At 36.7% G+C, this 15,047-nt stretch overlaps 1 protein-coding gene across 9 annotated transcripts in view; it reads left to right on the top strand.

Moving 5' to 3' along the window:
* The window catches only part of FAM13B (family with sequence similarity 13 member B), a 95,823-nt gene that overhangs the window by 69,058 nt on the left and 11,718 nt on the right, over nt 1-15,047 (top strand). For 6 of the 9 annotated variants that reach the window (XM_058540911.1, XM_058540921.1, XM_058540939.1 and 3 more), the window contains 8 exons: nt 3,789-3,853; nt 6,032-6,080; nt 6,746-6,893; nt 9,654-9,719; nt 11,142-11,352; nt 11,997-12,126; nt 12,724-12,805; nt 14,760-14,989. In XM_058540911.1, the coding sequence (XP_058396894.1) occupies nt 3,789-3,853; nt 6,032-6,080; nt 6,746-6,893; nt 9,654-9,719; nt 11,142-11,352; nt 11,997-12,126; nt 12,724-12,805; nt 14,760-14,989 (981 nt within the window). The remainder of the gene's footprint in view (nt 1-3,788; nt 3,854-6,031; nt 6,081-6,745; nt 6,894-9,653; nt 9,720-11,141; nt 11,353-11,996; nt 12,127-12,723; nt 12,806-14,759; nt 14,990-15,047) is intronic. The other 3 variants (XM_058540930.1, XM_058540958.1, XM_058540977.1) reach the window with 1 other exon arrangement.

Raw genomic sequence — 15,047 nt, 5'->3', positions numbered from 1 at the left:
CTATAGGTCTTTCACCTCCTTGGTTAAATTTATTCCTAGGTATTTTATTCTTTTTGTTGCAATTGCAAATGGGATTGTGTTCTTGACTTCTGTTTCTGCTATTTCATTATTAGTGTACAGAAATGCAACTGATTTTTGTGTGTTGATTTTGTATCCTGCAGCTTTACTGTATTTGTTGATTATTTCTAATAGTTTTCTGATGGATTCTTGAGGCTTTTGTATATATAGAATCATGTCATCTGCAAATAGAGTTTCACTTCTTCCTTTTCAATTTAGATCCCTTTTGTTTCTTTTTCTTGCCTAATTGCTCTGGCTAAAACTTCCAGTACTGTGTTGAATAAGAGTGGCGAGAGTAGGCAGCATTGTCTTGTTCCTGTTCTCAGAGGAATGGCTTTCAGTTTTTCATCATTGAGTATGATGTTGGCTGTGGGTTTGTCATATATGGCCTTTATTATGTTGAGGTGTTTTCCTTCTGTACCCATTTTATTGAGAGATTTTATCAGAAATGGATGCTGTATGTTGTCAAATGCTTTCTCTGCATCTATTGAGATGATCATGTGATTTTTTTTTTTTTTTTCTTTTTGGTGAGGGAGATTGGCCATGAACTAACATTCGTTGCCAATCTTCCTCTTTTTGCTGAGGAAGATTGGCCCTGAGCTAACATCTGTGCCCATCTTCTTCTATTTTCTATATGGGACGCCACCACAGCATGGCTTGATGAATGGTGCGTAGGTCCGCACCCCGGATCCAAACTGGCAAACCCCGGGCCACCGAAGCAGAGTGCGTGAACTTAACCACTATACCACCGGGCCGGCCCTGATCGTATGATTTTTATTCTTCATTTTGTTAATGTGGTGTATGACGTTGATTGATTTGCAGATGTTGAACCAACCCCGCATCCCTGGAACAAATCGCACTTGATTGTGGTGTATGATCCTTTTAATGTATTGTTGTATTCTATTTGCTAATATTTTGTTGAGGATTTTTGCATCTATGTTCATCAGCAATATTGGCCTGTAATTTTCCTTTTTTGTGTTGTCTTTTTCTGGTTTTGGTATCAGGGTAATGTTGGCCTTGTAAAATGAGTTAGGAAGCATCCTGTCCTCTTCAGTATTTTGGAATAGTTTGAGAAGGATAGGAATTAAATCTTCTTTGAGTGTTTGGTAGAATTCACTGGAGAAGCCATCTGGTCCTGGACTTTTTTGGTGGGAGAGGTTTTTGATTACTGTTTAATCTCTCGTGATTGGTCTATTCAGATTCTTCTCTATTTCTTCTTGATTCAGTTTTGGGAGGTTGTCTGATTCTAAGAATTTATCCATGTCTTCTGGGTTATCCAATTTGTTGGCATATAGCTTTTCATAGTAGTCTTTTATAATCCTTTGTATTTCTGTGGTGTCTCTTGTAATTTCTCCTTTTTCATGTCTAATTTTATTTATTTGAGTCTTTCTGTCTTTTTTTCTTAGTGAGTCTGGCTAAGGGTTTGTCAGTTTTGTTTATCTTCTCTAAGAACCAGCTCTTAGTTTCACTGATCCTTTTTTTAATTATTTTTTTAGTCTCTAATATGTTTATTTCTGGATTTTTATTATTTCCTTCCTTTTACTGACTTTGGGCTTTGTTTGTTCTTCTTTTTCTAGTTCTTTTAGGTATAGGATAAGGTTGTTTATTTGAGATTTTTCTTATTTGTTTGAGGTAGGTCTGTATTGCTAAAAGTTTCCTTCTTAGTACTCCTTTTGCTGCATCCCATACATTTTGGTATGTTGTGTTTTCATTTCATTTGTCTGTAGGTACTTTTTGATTTCTCCTTTGATTTCTTCATTGATCCAACAGTTGTTCAGGAGCATGTTGCTTAGTCTCCACATATTTGTGACTTTCCCAGCTTTTTGCTTACAGTGGATTTCTAGTTTCATAGCGTTGTGGTCGGAAAAGATGCTTGATATGATTTCAGTCTTTAAATTTATTGAGGCTTGCCTTGTTTCCCAACATATGGTCCATCTTTGAAAACGTTCCATATGCACTTGAGAAGAATGTATATTCTGATGTTTGGGGATGGAATGTTCTTTTTACATCTACTAAGTCCATCTGATTTAGTGTTTCATTTGAGGCCACTGTTTCCTTGTTGACTTTTTGTTTCGATGATCTATCCATTGACGTAAGTGGGGTGTTAAAGTCCCTTACTACCTATTGTGTTGCTGTCAATTTCTCCCTTTAGGACTGTTAATATTTGTTTTATATACTTCCTGTGTTAGGTGCATATATATTAATAAGTGTTATGTCTTCTTGATGGAATGTCCCTTTTATCATTATATACTGCCCATCTTTGTCTCTCATTATCTTTTTTATCTTAAAGTCTGCTTTGTCTACACCTGCTTTCTTTTGCTTGCTATTTGCTTGGAGTATCATCTTCCTTCCCTTCACTCTTTGCCTATGTGTGTCTTTAGAGCTGAGATGTGTTTCCTGGAGGCAGCCATATTGTTGGGTCTTGTTTTTTAGTCCATCCAGCCACTCTGTCTTTTGATTGGTGAATTCAGTCCATTTACATTTAGAGTGATTATTGATATATGAGGGCTTAATACTGCCATTTTATCTTTTGTTTCCCGGTTGCTCTATATTTCCATTGTTACTTTTCCCTTGTATTTCTGTCAAAAAGCAGCTATTTTTGAAAAATTTTATTTTGAGGAGTGGCATTGTTTTACATATTTACAAATATTGTTAATGCCTGTCTGACGTAATAGAAGTCAGCTGGATTCTCATATCTGCTTCTGCATTCAAGTTTGTTGCTATAGGTTCTTTTGTTTTGAGGGTATGAAGACAATTCAGCCTTACGGAGATATGTAGTTGGAAAAGTATTTTGATAGCTTTTTTCAAATAATTATGGACTGTCTCATATTAAACAAAACTGGACAATTAGGGCCTGCCCCGTGGCTTAGTGGTTAAGTGCGTGTGCTCCGCTGCTGGCGGCCCGGGTTCGGATCCTGGGCTTGCACCGATGCACCGCTTCTCTGGCCATGCTGAGGCCGCGTCCCACATACAGCAACTAGAAGGATGTGCAGCTATGACATACAACTATCTACTGGGGCTTTGGGGGAAAAAATAAATAAATAAAAATTAAAAAAAAAAATCTGGACAGTTGGTAGTTTCCTAAGAGTCTAAGAAGAATCGAACCTTTTGTTGATTTCAGAGGTAATCAAAAACACTAAAAAGTTTACATGGTTTGTAGTAATACACAGGACATTTGTTTTAAACTTGGTAGGTATTTATTTCGGGGAGGAATAGGGATGGGATGTTGTCAGTAAGCCCACTGGAAAATTGGGGAGCATTCTCATGTTTCTGAGGTTCACAGTTGTTATTTCAAATATATGTAGTAAAGGAATCTGGTGAACTATATGACTCTTCTGTTACCTTGGTAGGAAGCTACCAACTTACATGTTTGTGGCTGAGGAGAAAAAGAAGCAACAGTTAGCTGCTGGGACCACAAGACCATCATTTTTGGAAGAAAGAATTCTAAGGAAGGAAAAGGAATGTGATAGTAGTAGCAGTACCTTTGACCTAATAGGGTAGAGAAATGCAGCGTCCCCATTTTACACACACACTCAAACGCATGACTCAGGCTTTGAGGAAGATAAATTATTCTCTGTAAAAAGAGATGTCAACACCTACAGGCTATTATAAATAGTAGTTAAAGATGGGTATTTGACTAACTTGTAATCCAATATCCTAATTTAGATTGATAACTTCCTCTCATATATAAGTGTTGAGAGCTCCATTAATACAGTGGTTCTTTTGGTCAGTCTGTAGGTATACTGTTAGAGCCATGCAATGACCATGGTGATAGTGAAGATGGCTGTCTTGAGAGGTAAGCATTTTCTCTTATTATTGCCAATTAATCATTTTGAGAATTGGAGTTCCATACAAATTTTGGGGTGAAATTTTTAGATGAAGCTATCCATTATAACATACATTTTAGATAATCTAAAAAACCAAGGTTCTTGTTTTAATGGTAAGCATAAAGCATATTAAATGTCCATAAATATTCAGAGAGGGTACAGGTTCAGACAGACATTAGTTAAAATTTGGAAAACATTCAGAGGGAAGAACACAACCTTCTTGGAGACACTTAAAACTTTCAGTTGATTTGTAGAACAATTGGGAATTTATTGATATTCTGAATATACCTTTCAGTGAGTTAATTTATAGTTTTGGAACTATGGATAACTAACTGAAAGATTGTAACATATTTGCTTTGACAAATACGTATAGGATGTTTTCCTTCCCCTTCAAACTCCTCCTTGGTGTGTCCCAGTGCAGTCGTATGCAGTTGGTGCTTGTTTACCTCCTTGGCTAGCAGTAATGGGAGGGGGATACCTGAGGCAATGAGTACTTCAGCCAGATGTAGTCTCCATAGATACTTGATAGATAGAGTCCTCTTGAATGAAGCTTTCTAGAGTATTTTTAGTCACTGGGTAGGTTTTGGGTCTTGTTACTCTTTTTATGATTCTGGAAGATGTTGCCAACAAGTATATTATCACTCTCTTAGGAAAGATGATTTGATATTCATCTTACACGTCAGTAGTGAAGTTGCAGACTAGATTGTAAATACTGAGAAATTCCAAACAGCATTACTAATTTGGTGATAGCCTGTTGGCATGGGTAAACTTGTGTTAATGCCATTGTCTCTTTTAATTGTGAGTTGGAAACTTGTTCTCTGAGGGTAAGTAAATTCTTTGGAGCCATGTCTCTGGAGCATCCCCATACTCTGAAGGTCCACAGATTTCCTGCTTACAGCAGTTCCTTGTGCTTCCTTTCAGGAGGCAGGAATGATCTTCTTCCAGCCCAGGGAGTATTGGAGCTGTGGGCTGAAGATATAAGATTAACAGCATTAACAGGCATCTCCAGAATGATGACATCTGGATTTGGTAGAACCATAAGGATCCATTTAGTGAGGACTCAGTCTTTTTGACAAAGCTCTTTTCTCTTCAACTTGTGTATAGGTTAGCAAACTTGTTTTTAGATCCAAAATTATTCCTTGGTTAGGTGGATTACATTTTGCATGTTTAACACTCGTTTCTCAAATTTAGGTGATTAGATCTTTTAGTGTGTGAGGGTAGAATTTAGCTCTTCCCACCATTTGCTCCCACTCCAAGCAGAGGAAGGCCTTTGAGCTTGCCAGGGAATTTAGTTTGTTTCTCGTGCTCAGCAAGAATAAGGTAATTAGGTATATGAGGAGATGACGTGCTGTATTGAGAGCAAGACCTGTCTTCTGAGTGCACTCTTTTATGGCAATGTTCACAGCACCTGTGTGTATCATCGTAAATTGCCGCAGTATCTGGGGAGAAGAACTTTCCCACAATAGGCATATTGATAACCTACTATGATACTAGATGCTCTGTTGACTGGTCAAATAGGTAGAGATCATTTGTGACAGCTTGCTGTAACACTTGTTCTAAATAGGGATTAGTGTTGTGGGGGGAATAAAAGGTGAATTGAAATTTTAAGAAATTTTCTTTTTACATGGTATCATGTTTTGAGGAAGAAGAGGTTTAAAGTAGTAACCTTGTTTTGATTGTGATAGAACACAATCAGTTTTAAAATATAGGACACAGCTATACCTTTAAAAAAATCTTCTTTAAAAGAAAAAAAATGTCCTAGAGTGGGGAAGAATAGAGCTGTTTGGTTAAAACTAATATTTATTTTACAAAATCTTTTCCATTATATATTCAGTCCTTTTGGTTTCTATTCATTGTAGATTTTATTTTTCTTTTCAAAATGTTTTCCTTTTGGGGGGTGGTTGTGTGGGAGGGTGGTGAACGTTAACTTAATTTTTCTGAACTTGAAGTGATTCTGTGGATCTTTTCAGTAGTGTGTGATTTTCAGATATAGGGCTCCAAAGAATGGGCATATGTTCAATTGTCATTTTCTTCTCTCACACTATAAATGCTAACTATATGGGGAACAGAGGAATCTAGGTAAGAAATATGCAATGATAGTAACCTATTTATTCTTAAAAGACTAATAACTTCACTTGTATTTTTAGGAAAGAATATTTGTCATTTGACAGTGGTAAACTGTCACATTTGATTCTGGTAAGAACTACTTTTCTCTTACAGTTCTTAAAAATTCAACTAGGTTTAATCTACTGATTATTATGTCTGGCCTTTAACTCTTAGGTTGAATAAGTTTAAAGGAAATTAAAATAGAGATACTCTTACCAAATGTTTTACAGTTAAGCAGCAACTTAATTTGCCACTTTTGGTTACAAGAAATTTGGTTATGAAAACACTTTCCTGGGGCTGGCCCCATGGTGTAGCGGTTAAGTGCATGCGCTCCGCTGCTGGCAGCCTGGGTTCGCGTCCTTGGGGCGCACCAATCCACTTGTCAGGTCATGCTGTGGCGGCGTCCCATATAAAGTAGAGGAAAATGGGCACAGTTGTTAGCCCAGGGCCAGTCTTCCTCAGCAAAAAGAGGAGGACTGGCATGGATGTTAACTCAGGGCTGATCTTCCTCACAAAACAAAACAAAACAAAACAAAACACTTTCCTGAATTTGGGGTCCAAACTTTGTCTCCCAGTAAGATATATTATAAAATTGCAAATTTATATTTGAAAATAGTTTGGATGGTGGGAGTGGGACAGTTGACTGTACAGGCACAATAAACTAATGAAGACTACACAAGGATGTATGCTAGTTATATTTAAGCTGGGTGAAAAGCTTCATGGTTGTGAAATGTATTTTTTATTTTAAAATACAGGATTCTAGTAGCAAGATATGTGATTTGAATGCCAACACTGAATCAGAAGTGCCAGGAGGTCAAAGTGTTGGTGTTCAAGGGGAAGCAGCATGTGTCCAAATTCCACATTTAGATCTGAAGAATATTTCTGATGGTGATAAATGGGAAGGTAATTTTACCCATACACATTATTTTCTTGACATTGTTATTTGTAACTGAAATTACCCAAAGCAGTAATGAGATTACTGCCCTTTTCTGGATAACATTATTCATTTCAATTTTTCTATTCTCTCTTTCATATAAGAAGAGCTAGTGAGTGTTTTTACTTAAATACACTAATGAAATTATGGATAACTATCTTGTATGGACTAGAAGTTCTTATTTGATCCATTAGCTTTAAAGATGGATGTTAGATCTGATTAAAAAAATAAAACCACCTAGGACAGGCTTTTGTTAATTGTTAAACCAGGTGCTATCTCCCAGTCTTTGCAAGACCAGTATGTTACGGCTAGGGGATCTCACCACATCTAAACAGAGGGCTTATATATAGCTATCTTTTCTTTATGATCTCCAGGAATACTTTTTTTTAATGATCTTCAATGGCATTTCTAAACAAATATTGTACCATATCCCTGTATCCCTGTATCAGGTTATGAAGATATGGGAGTGGGGTCCTAACAATTTTCACAAAGGAGAGAAGTTTAAATTTTAAAAGCCAGCCACATGGAAATATGTATTTGTCAAAAGTCAGCAAATGTATATTTAAGATGTGCATTTCATTGTATATAAGTTTTTCTTTTTTTATCACAAGAAGCAAAAACTAAATAAATATTGAACTCCAGTGAGTGATTTGCATGCTGAAGTGTTTCTGGGGAAGTATATTGGTATCTGCAGTTTACTTTGAAATCCATGAGAAAAATAAGATGGCAGCAGGATGGATAAATGTTATAAAGCAAGTATAGTAAAATGTTATGGTAGAATATAGGTGATTGGTATATGAACGTTCATTGTAAAATTCTTTCAACTTTGCTGTATATTTGTAAACTTGCAAATAAAATGTTGGGGGTGGGGGACGCAAGCAACAAATTTGGATCCAGGAGTCCTTCTGGATCATAAACCTTCCTAGGGAAAGAGACAATGAGATGACTCAGGAATCTTAAAGTTACATATTTGTTCACTTGGATGAAGATCCCTTGGTTATCTCACCTTTGGCAAGTTAGCTGATGACATACAGTGGCAATAATAAGAGGAATTGCAATACCAATACCATGGACTCCTTTTGCCACCTCAAGTCCACTCACCTGATCACAGTTGAAGTGTTTTTATTTATATATTTTTAAGATATAGCCAATTTTTAAAAAGCCCCAATCAAGTCATTGTCTGTGCCAATCTTTACTGCTGTCTCTCCACCCCTTCCTTTTTTTTTTTTTTTTTGGTGTAGATGTTTGGCATGCCCAGTGGCATATTGTGTCTTAACTTACACTAAATCAAGAAGTTGTCTTTCATTTGCTTTGTTCTGGGTTATTCAGGACATTTGGAATTTATGAAGATGCTCCCCAGAGTTAGGGGATATGTTAGCATCCTGGTGGCAGTGAAGATCAAATGTCCCTTTTAGTTAATTATTCTGGCATAGTCACTAAAAAGGAGTGGTAGTCAACAGAGCATCCCAGGAGCCGCAGTAGGAAAGGAATCTTTCAAAGATGAGGCTGGGATTCTGACAAAGGACTTATGCTTCTTCCTCTTGGAGGATGCAGATAAATAGCCCTTTGCAATCTTCGGCCTAGGGTCCTGATCTTACATTTTAAACATAGAAGAGCAGTTGTTTCCGTTGTGTGAGGAGATAGGACATTCTCTGTCTAGCTTCAGCTTTTTTGAGGCTTCCCCAAAGAGAACCTAATGCTGGGCTCTCGTTTGTTTCCCTGTCAGAATCTACCCCTTACACCTTGTGGTAGGGAAAGGAGGTAACTGTGGACTACTTGATCCTGATTTTCAGTGCCTGATCTGCTGTTGTCCACCTGGCTCAACAGCTGTGACTAGTCCACGTAGGCCTCCTTCTGGCTCTTCCAGGAATAGGAGTCAGTGATTTTCTGAGAGCCAACGGTAGTAGACATCTGAGTGAACTTCTCAGCCACAAACCCTGCATGTGCTTGGGAGAGTGGCTGTTAGCAGACCATGTTGTTCCTTCCAACTTTGCCACCAATATAGAGATTGATTTTCTACACCTAGGAGTTAGGATATTAGGATAAATAAAAGTTTTCCTTAAGAGACCAAATTACTTTAGACCCTAGAGAACTTGGAATCAGAGACATACTTTGTTTGATGTGACTCTTAATAGAGAAGTAGGGTGACTCCAAATAGAGGCCCACCTTCCTCCTCCTAAGTATGTGGGTTTTGTTTTTTGAATTGCTGAAGGGATAGTCAGCAGAATGCAGTTAGCAAGCAAGTAGCACTTGTCTACCACTAGTATGAATTTGTAGCAGCCGTTTAAAAGTCTTGGCTTTTAATAGAAGTGGACAGCATCTTTCCTTCAGATTCTTTCCTGTTAACTCTTGAATGAAATATAGTAGGATCTTTTCAAAGAGCAAACTAAGGGAGATATTTATCTGTCAAATCAATTATACTGAAAAGCTTCAAACAGTACCTGGTTAAGAGTTTCCATTTCTTCAGTTTTATGTTTGAGTTTTAATAAAACAGCACTACTTTGATTTTTTTTGCCTTGCTTGCTGAAATGGAAATGTATGTTTGTGTTTGTTTATAAAGTTTGGTTAGTAGTAATTTCTTTGAATAAAGTTTTTGAGCAGAATGTCTTAACTGGTTTTAGGGAAATGTTTTTGGTATCTTTGGCTTTGTGTTAGTTATGTGTATGGTTTGTTCTGACTGTGCTGTGTGTTCACTTTAGTATTTTTTGCCATTTTTTCCATTTTATTAGCGTCATGCCCTATCACTTTTCCCCTCATTGATTTCAAAACAATGCATCTGCAGAGAGATGGGGAGGGTAAGTATGGTTCACCATAGTTTAGTTTTTTTGCCTTTTTATGGTTCACTTTGTTTGCCCTTTTATTAGCCCTTCTCCTGCTGTCCCCATATGTTAGGAAAACTGTTCTGGGTTAAAAATGATACCCAGAAAAAATTGTTTTTGTTACTTTTCTCTTTTCTTAAAATAGGAGATTTCTCACAAAATGTTTATTACCAGTTGCTTATTTGCTGGGAAGCAGGTACAAGGGTTGCTTTGAAAATCACTTTATTGTTGGGTTTATAGTGGGATTGCACGCTTTGTACCCAATTTTTAGTTATCAGATTGATCTGGGCTTTAAAAACTAACTAAATTATGTTCTTATACCCTGAAAAAAATGTAATGCTTTAAATTGCTAATGCATAAAGTTAAACTACATTACTAAAGTAGCAGTCTTTAGCTATTGTGTGAAGAAAAAGAAAACATCATCCTTGATTTCTGACACTGTCAAGCCATCTTTGCATCCAAAAATACTTAAAAACTCATTTTTGCTATTGTTAATAGTCATAGCATCAAAGTTTTAAATTGTAGTTACGAATAAAATTAATGTGTAGATGAATTTTTATCCCCCCTCCTGGACTCCAGTGATACTTGAAGTTAATTTTGTATTTGGAATATATTTGTGGATTTTGTGTTTATCTGTATGTGTTCTGGATGTAATCAAACCTTATATGTACAGAAACATCAAATATATCAACATAGTTTCATTTGAGAACATGCAGGATAACGCCAATAAAATAGATGTACTTAAGAAGGACTAGTGCTATTAAATTTTGTCTTAATACCGTTGGGTGTTTAGATTAAAATATATATTATACACAGGTATCCTGTAACAGAAAATAACCACCACAGTTTAATGTTAGAGGCCAGGTGCTGTCAGGTCAGTTAGCTGCTTGTTTGGAAATGTTTTGGAGTCTAGAGAGCTCCATTTGGTGAGTGTTCTGTATAGCATGGGGTATAGCTTCCACTTCTTGACATACAGTGAGGGACAGTTTCTCTACCTGGCAGCATTTGGCTAAGTTAAATTCCTAAGGACTATTGAGTGTTTACTGTTTCTAAATGAAGACTTTCCCCTACTTGAAAAATAACAATTAATATAATTTTAAAGAGCTTGACAGTGTTTTTTCTTGCTTTGTGACTGGGTTCAGAAATTTAAGCTATAACTCCCTTATGTGAAAATAGAACTCTGGGCTAAAAAATGAAGCTCAGACAATTTTAAACTATAGTAGGCTTTATGAAGATCCTAGTATCCCTTGTTGTTGTTGTTGTTGTTTTTTTAAATATATATTATGTGATCCACTACATACTGATAAGATTTAAAGAACATATAGCTGATATTGTGTGACATTTTTTCCATGTGGAACCAAGAGACCCATGGTACTATCCTTTGTGTTTGTTTTGCAGAGCCATTTCCTGCTTTTAAGTCTTGGCAGGAAGACACTGAGTCTGGAGAAGCTCAGCTCTCTCCACAAGCTGGAAGAATGAATCATCACCCCCTGGAAGAGGACTGTCCTCCAGTATTATCACACCGTAGTTTAGATTTTGGGCAAAGCCAGCGTTTCCTACATGATCCAGAAATGTTGGATTCCTCGTCTAAAGCACTTTCTTTTGCTAGGTATGTGATTTTTATGTACTTATGAGAAGTGATTCCTAATATGTACCCAGGTTCTTTTAAGAGATTTAATCCTCCAGACCTGCAGCTCAAAGCTTTCTCCTCTATTTCCTGAAGCATGTTTTGGTAATTTTTTATTTTTCGGCCCCTAAATTCTGCATTCATTGAGGTGCAGTGTTTGGGGTTTGCTCCCTAATCGACATTTCCTCACCGTGTATTTGTTCATTTATTCATGCGTGACTGAAATGCAGAACTCTGGAAGGGAAGCAGCAGGTGGAGCTCACCAATCCCTAATGTTTTTATTGTCAAAACTTTAAATTAAATTGACTCTGTCAAAATCTTTCCTTTGCAGAAAGAGCTCTGAGCTGCTAGGTATCTTTGTTTCTTTTCTGCCTTTGCCCAAACAACTTTTGAATGATTCCAAATTGTTTTCATCACCACTTGTGTTAGCTAATTTTGTGGTCTGTAAAGCAAGAGTGTAAGTTTCTTTTTACTACCTGTCCTTTAGTGTTAGGGACTTAATTTAACTTCAAAGATATACTTCTTGGTAATAATATCATGTTATATTAGGGCAGTGAGAGATATAGGGTTGATAACTTTAAAATTTAACTAACACATAATGTTCACCTCTTGTTTTATTAATTCAGAATTCGAAGATCATCCTTTAGTTCAAAAGATGAAAAAAGAGAAGACAGAACACCATATCAATTGGTCAAGAAACTTCAGAAAAAAATCAGACAATTTGAGGAACAGTTTGAAAGGGAAAGAAATAGCAAAGTAAGTTTGTAGCATTGCCCAGCATGAGGTAGATCTATTGGAACTGAGTGGAAGTCTTTGGAGAGGATTAGTCCATCTCTTTCCTGGGAGAGAGAATGAATCTGAGATGCCCAGAGAAATAGTGATCATATAGATCTGAGATTATACAGATCCTTAGCCTCCTGATTTCCAGGCCAGTATTCTTGCCATTGCACCATTGCATCTTTATATTTCCATTGTAAAACAGCTTGTAGAATTTTTAAAGCAAATACTTTACATTGACAAATCATGTTAATTCTGTTTCTGCTCTCAAAAACCACAAGTACCAAGGGTGTGGGGAAAAGAGAGAGAGATTTAATAATTAGAACATGTAACGTGGAAAGAGTCCTATACTTGGAGTCAGAAACTCATCTTCAAATCTGGGCTTCTGCCATTTGCTAAACCCTGCTCTGACAGAGCTTTACTTAATATCCTGCCCTATCTACTTAAAATAAGGAAAGATGAAATGAGGAATGAGGGAAATCTCTGATGTGGAAAGTGTGAAATGTTATTTGGGAATAAATTAATAACTATTGCTTACCACAAAAGTGTCAGTGATATTGTTCCTTAATTTCTCAGCCCTCCTACAGTGATATTGCAGCCAATCCAAAGGTATTAAAATGGATGACAGAGCTTACCAAACTGCGGAAGCAAATTAAAGGTATAAAATGTGCCATTTTTGTAATATATTTGCAATTAAAAATATTCTTTATAATAATGTCCATAAGAATTATAGTTATAATTTTTTATAATTTTAAATATTGGACACTGGCAAAAATAAAAGTTTGCTTTTGTTCTTTATTAGTTATGGTCCAAGTTGAGGTACTATATTATATAATTCTTCCAAATGTCTTTCCTGTGTTTTTATTCGGAATACTCTTTTGAAAGATGCCCTAGATTGTATATTCATAGGTGATAAAAGTTTATCTGAAATATATTTCAAATATTAAGCAGTTTTGGGTTTTGGTAGCTATTTCATTAAGAATTTTTGGTATTTCATCTAAGGCTAAGAATATCTGATCATAACTATTTATACTACAAAGACTAAATTATAAGTCTTCTTGAATCAAAACCTAGGTCTTGTGTTACTGAGTGTCAGCCCAGTACAGCAGTTGCTAAGGCATATCTACCTTGTGGGTGTTTAGTGAGCATGCTTTTTTTTTTTTTTTTTTTTTGGTGAGGAAGATCAGCCCTGAGCTAGCATCTGATGCCAATCCTCCTCTTTTTTCTGAGGAAGAGTGGCCCTGACCTAACATCTGTGCCCATCTTCCTCTACTTTATATGGGACACTGCCACAGCATGGCTTGACATGCGGTGCGTCGGTGCACGCCCGGGATCCTAACCGGCGAACCCCGGGCTGCTGCAGCGGAGTGCGCGCACTTAAGCGCTTGCGCCACCGGGCCGGCCCGAGCATGCTTTTTAATAATTGTTAATAATTAAAAAATTATCTGTACCAAGTAGTGTGGGTTTATAATCTTGAGCATCACATTTTGGTTTATTCATTTGAATTTATTCAGCAAATTTTTAGTGTCTTTAAGTACTAAGTACTTGTAGACATCTGAGACTATAGCAGTGAACAAGAAGACAGTGTCCCTATTGTCATTGAGTTTATATTCTTGTGGTTAAGTTCTTTTACCTCTTCTTTAGAATTTCCCCTACAATTTTATTAAGCATTTTCTTGTTTAATACCAATTTCCAACCATCAGTGAAAATTGTTACCTTGTATGTATTACTAGTGAGTGTTATTAAATTGACTAGCATTAGCCTAACTGATTTCCCAGTTTTCTCCCACTCTTACTGTCCTACAGTCCATTCTCTACATAGCAGCCAAATTATCTTTTAAAAAAAACTATGTTACTGTCTTGTTCAAAGCCCTCAGTGGGCTTCTCTTTCCACTTAGAATAAAGTCCAGACTCCTTACCATGGCTTTCAAGGCCTTGCATACTCTGCCCTTAGCCCATTTTATCACTTTCCTCTCTCATTTTCTGTTCCTTAAGCATGGTACGCTTTAGGGCCTTTGCATGGGCTCTTGCCTCGTTGGGGAGTAATGCTCTTCTCCTAAATCCCCTAAATCTTCGATGCTAGGTTAGCTCCGCTCCTTATTCCGTGTTCAACTAGGATGTCACCATCTCAGAAGGGCTGCCTTTGTCAATCCCATCCAATGTAGTTCCTCTTCCACAAAGCACACTCCTTGTAGCACCATGACACCATCCTATTTTATCTTCTTTATAGCACTTAGCACTCTTTGAAATTATTTTGTTTATGAATCTGATTGCTTGGTTTTTGTTTTTACTTTTCTGCATATATGCTCCATGAAAACAGGGACCATGTCTGTTTACTACCACATCTCCAGTGCTTGACTTTATACTAGGCTTTCTATGAATGTTGGTTGAAAGAATGAATATTAGAGCTCTCTTGCTATATATACTTTATATATTTATAAAATATATAAAATTTAAATTTAAATATTTCATGTGACCTTCATGAATATCTGAGCCTGTGTGCTGTTAATACATGCTTTCCTGTTGTATACTATATCTTGCTTACTCTTTTGACTAGTTGCACTTTAGCTGAAATCAAGATTACCAATGTATTCTTTTGGTTCTGAAATGTAGATGCAAAACACAAAAGCTCTGATGGAGAATTTGTACCTCAGACACGTCCACGTAGTAACACTCTTCCAAAAAGCTTTGGCTCTTCTCTAGACCATGAAGACGAAGAGAATGAAGATGAATCCAGGGTCATTCAGAAGGAGAAGAAGCCATCTAAGGAAGCAACACTTGAACTTATTCTGAAAAGACTGAAAGAAAAACGTGTTGAGAGATGTCTTCCAGAAGATGTCAAAGTAATGTTGAGCTATGATTTTTGCCCAGACTAGCCTTTAGAGTCTCTGAAACAAAGAG

Source organism: Diceros bicornis, chromosome 1 (genome assembly GCF_020826845.1).
Source record: "Diceros bicornis minor isolate mBicDic1 chromosome 1, mDicBic1.mat.cur, whole genome shotgun sequence".
Taxonomy (NCBI): domain Eukaryota; kingdom Metazoa; phylum Chordata; class Mammalia; order Perissodactyla; family Rhinocerotidae; genus Diceros; species Diceros bicornis.
This window is presented reverse-complemented; position numbering and strand designations above follow the sequence as displayed.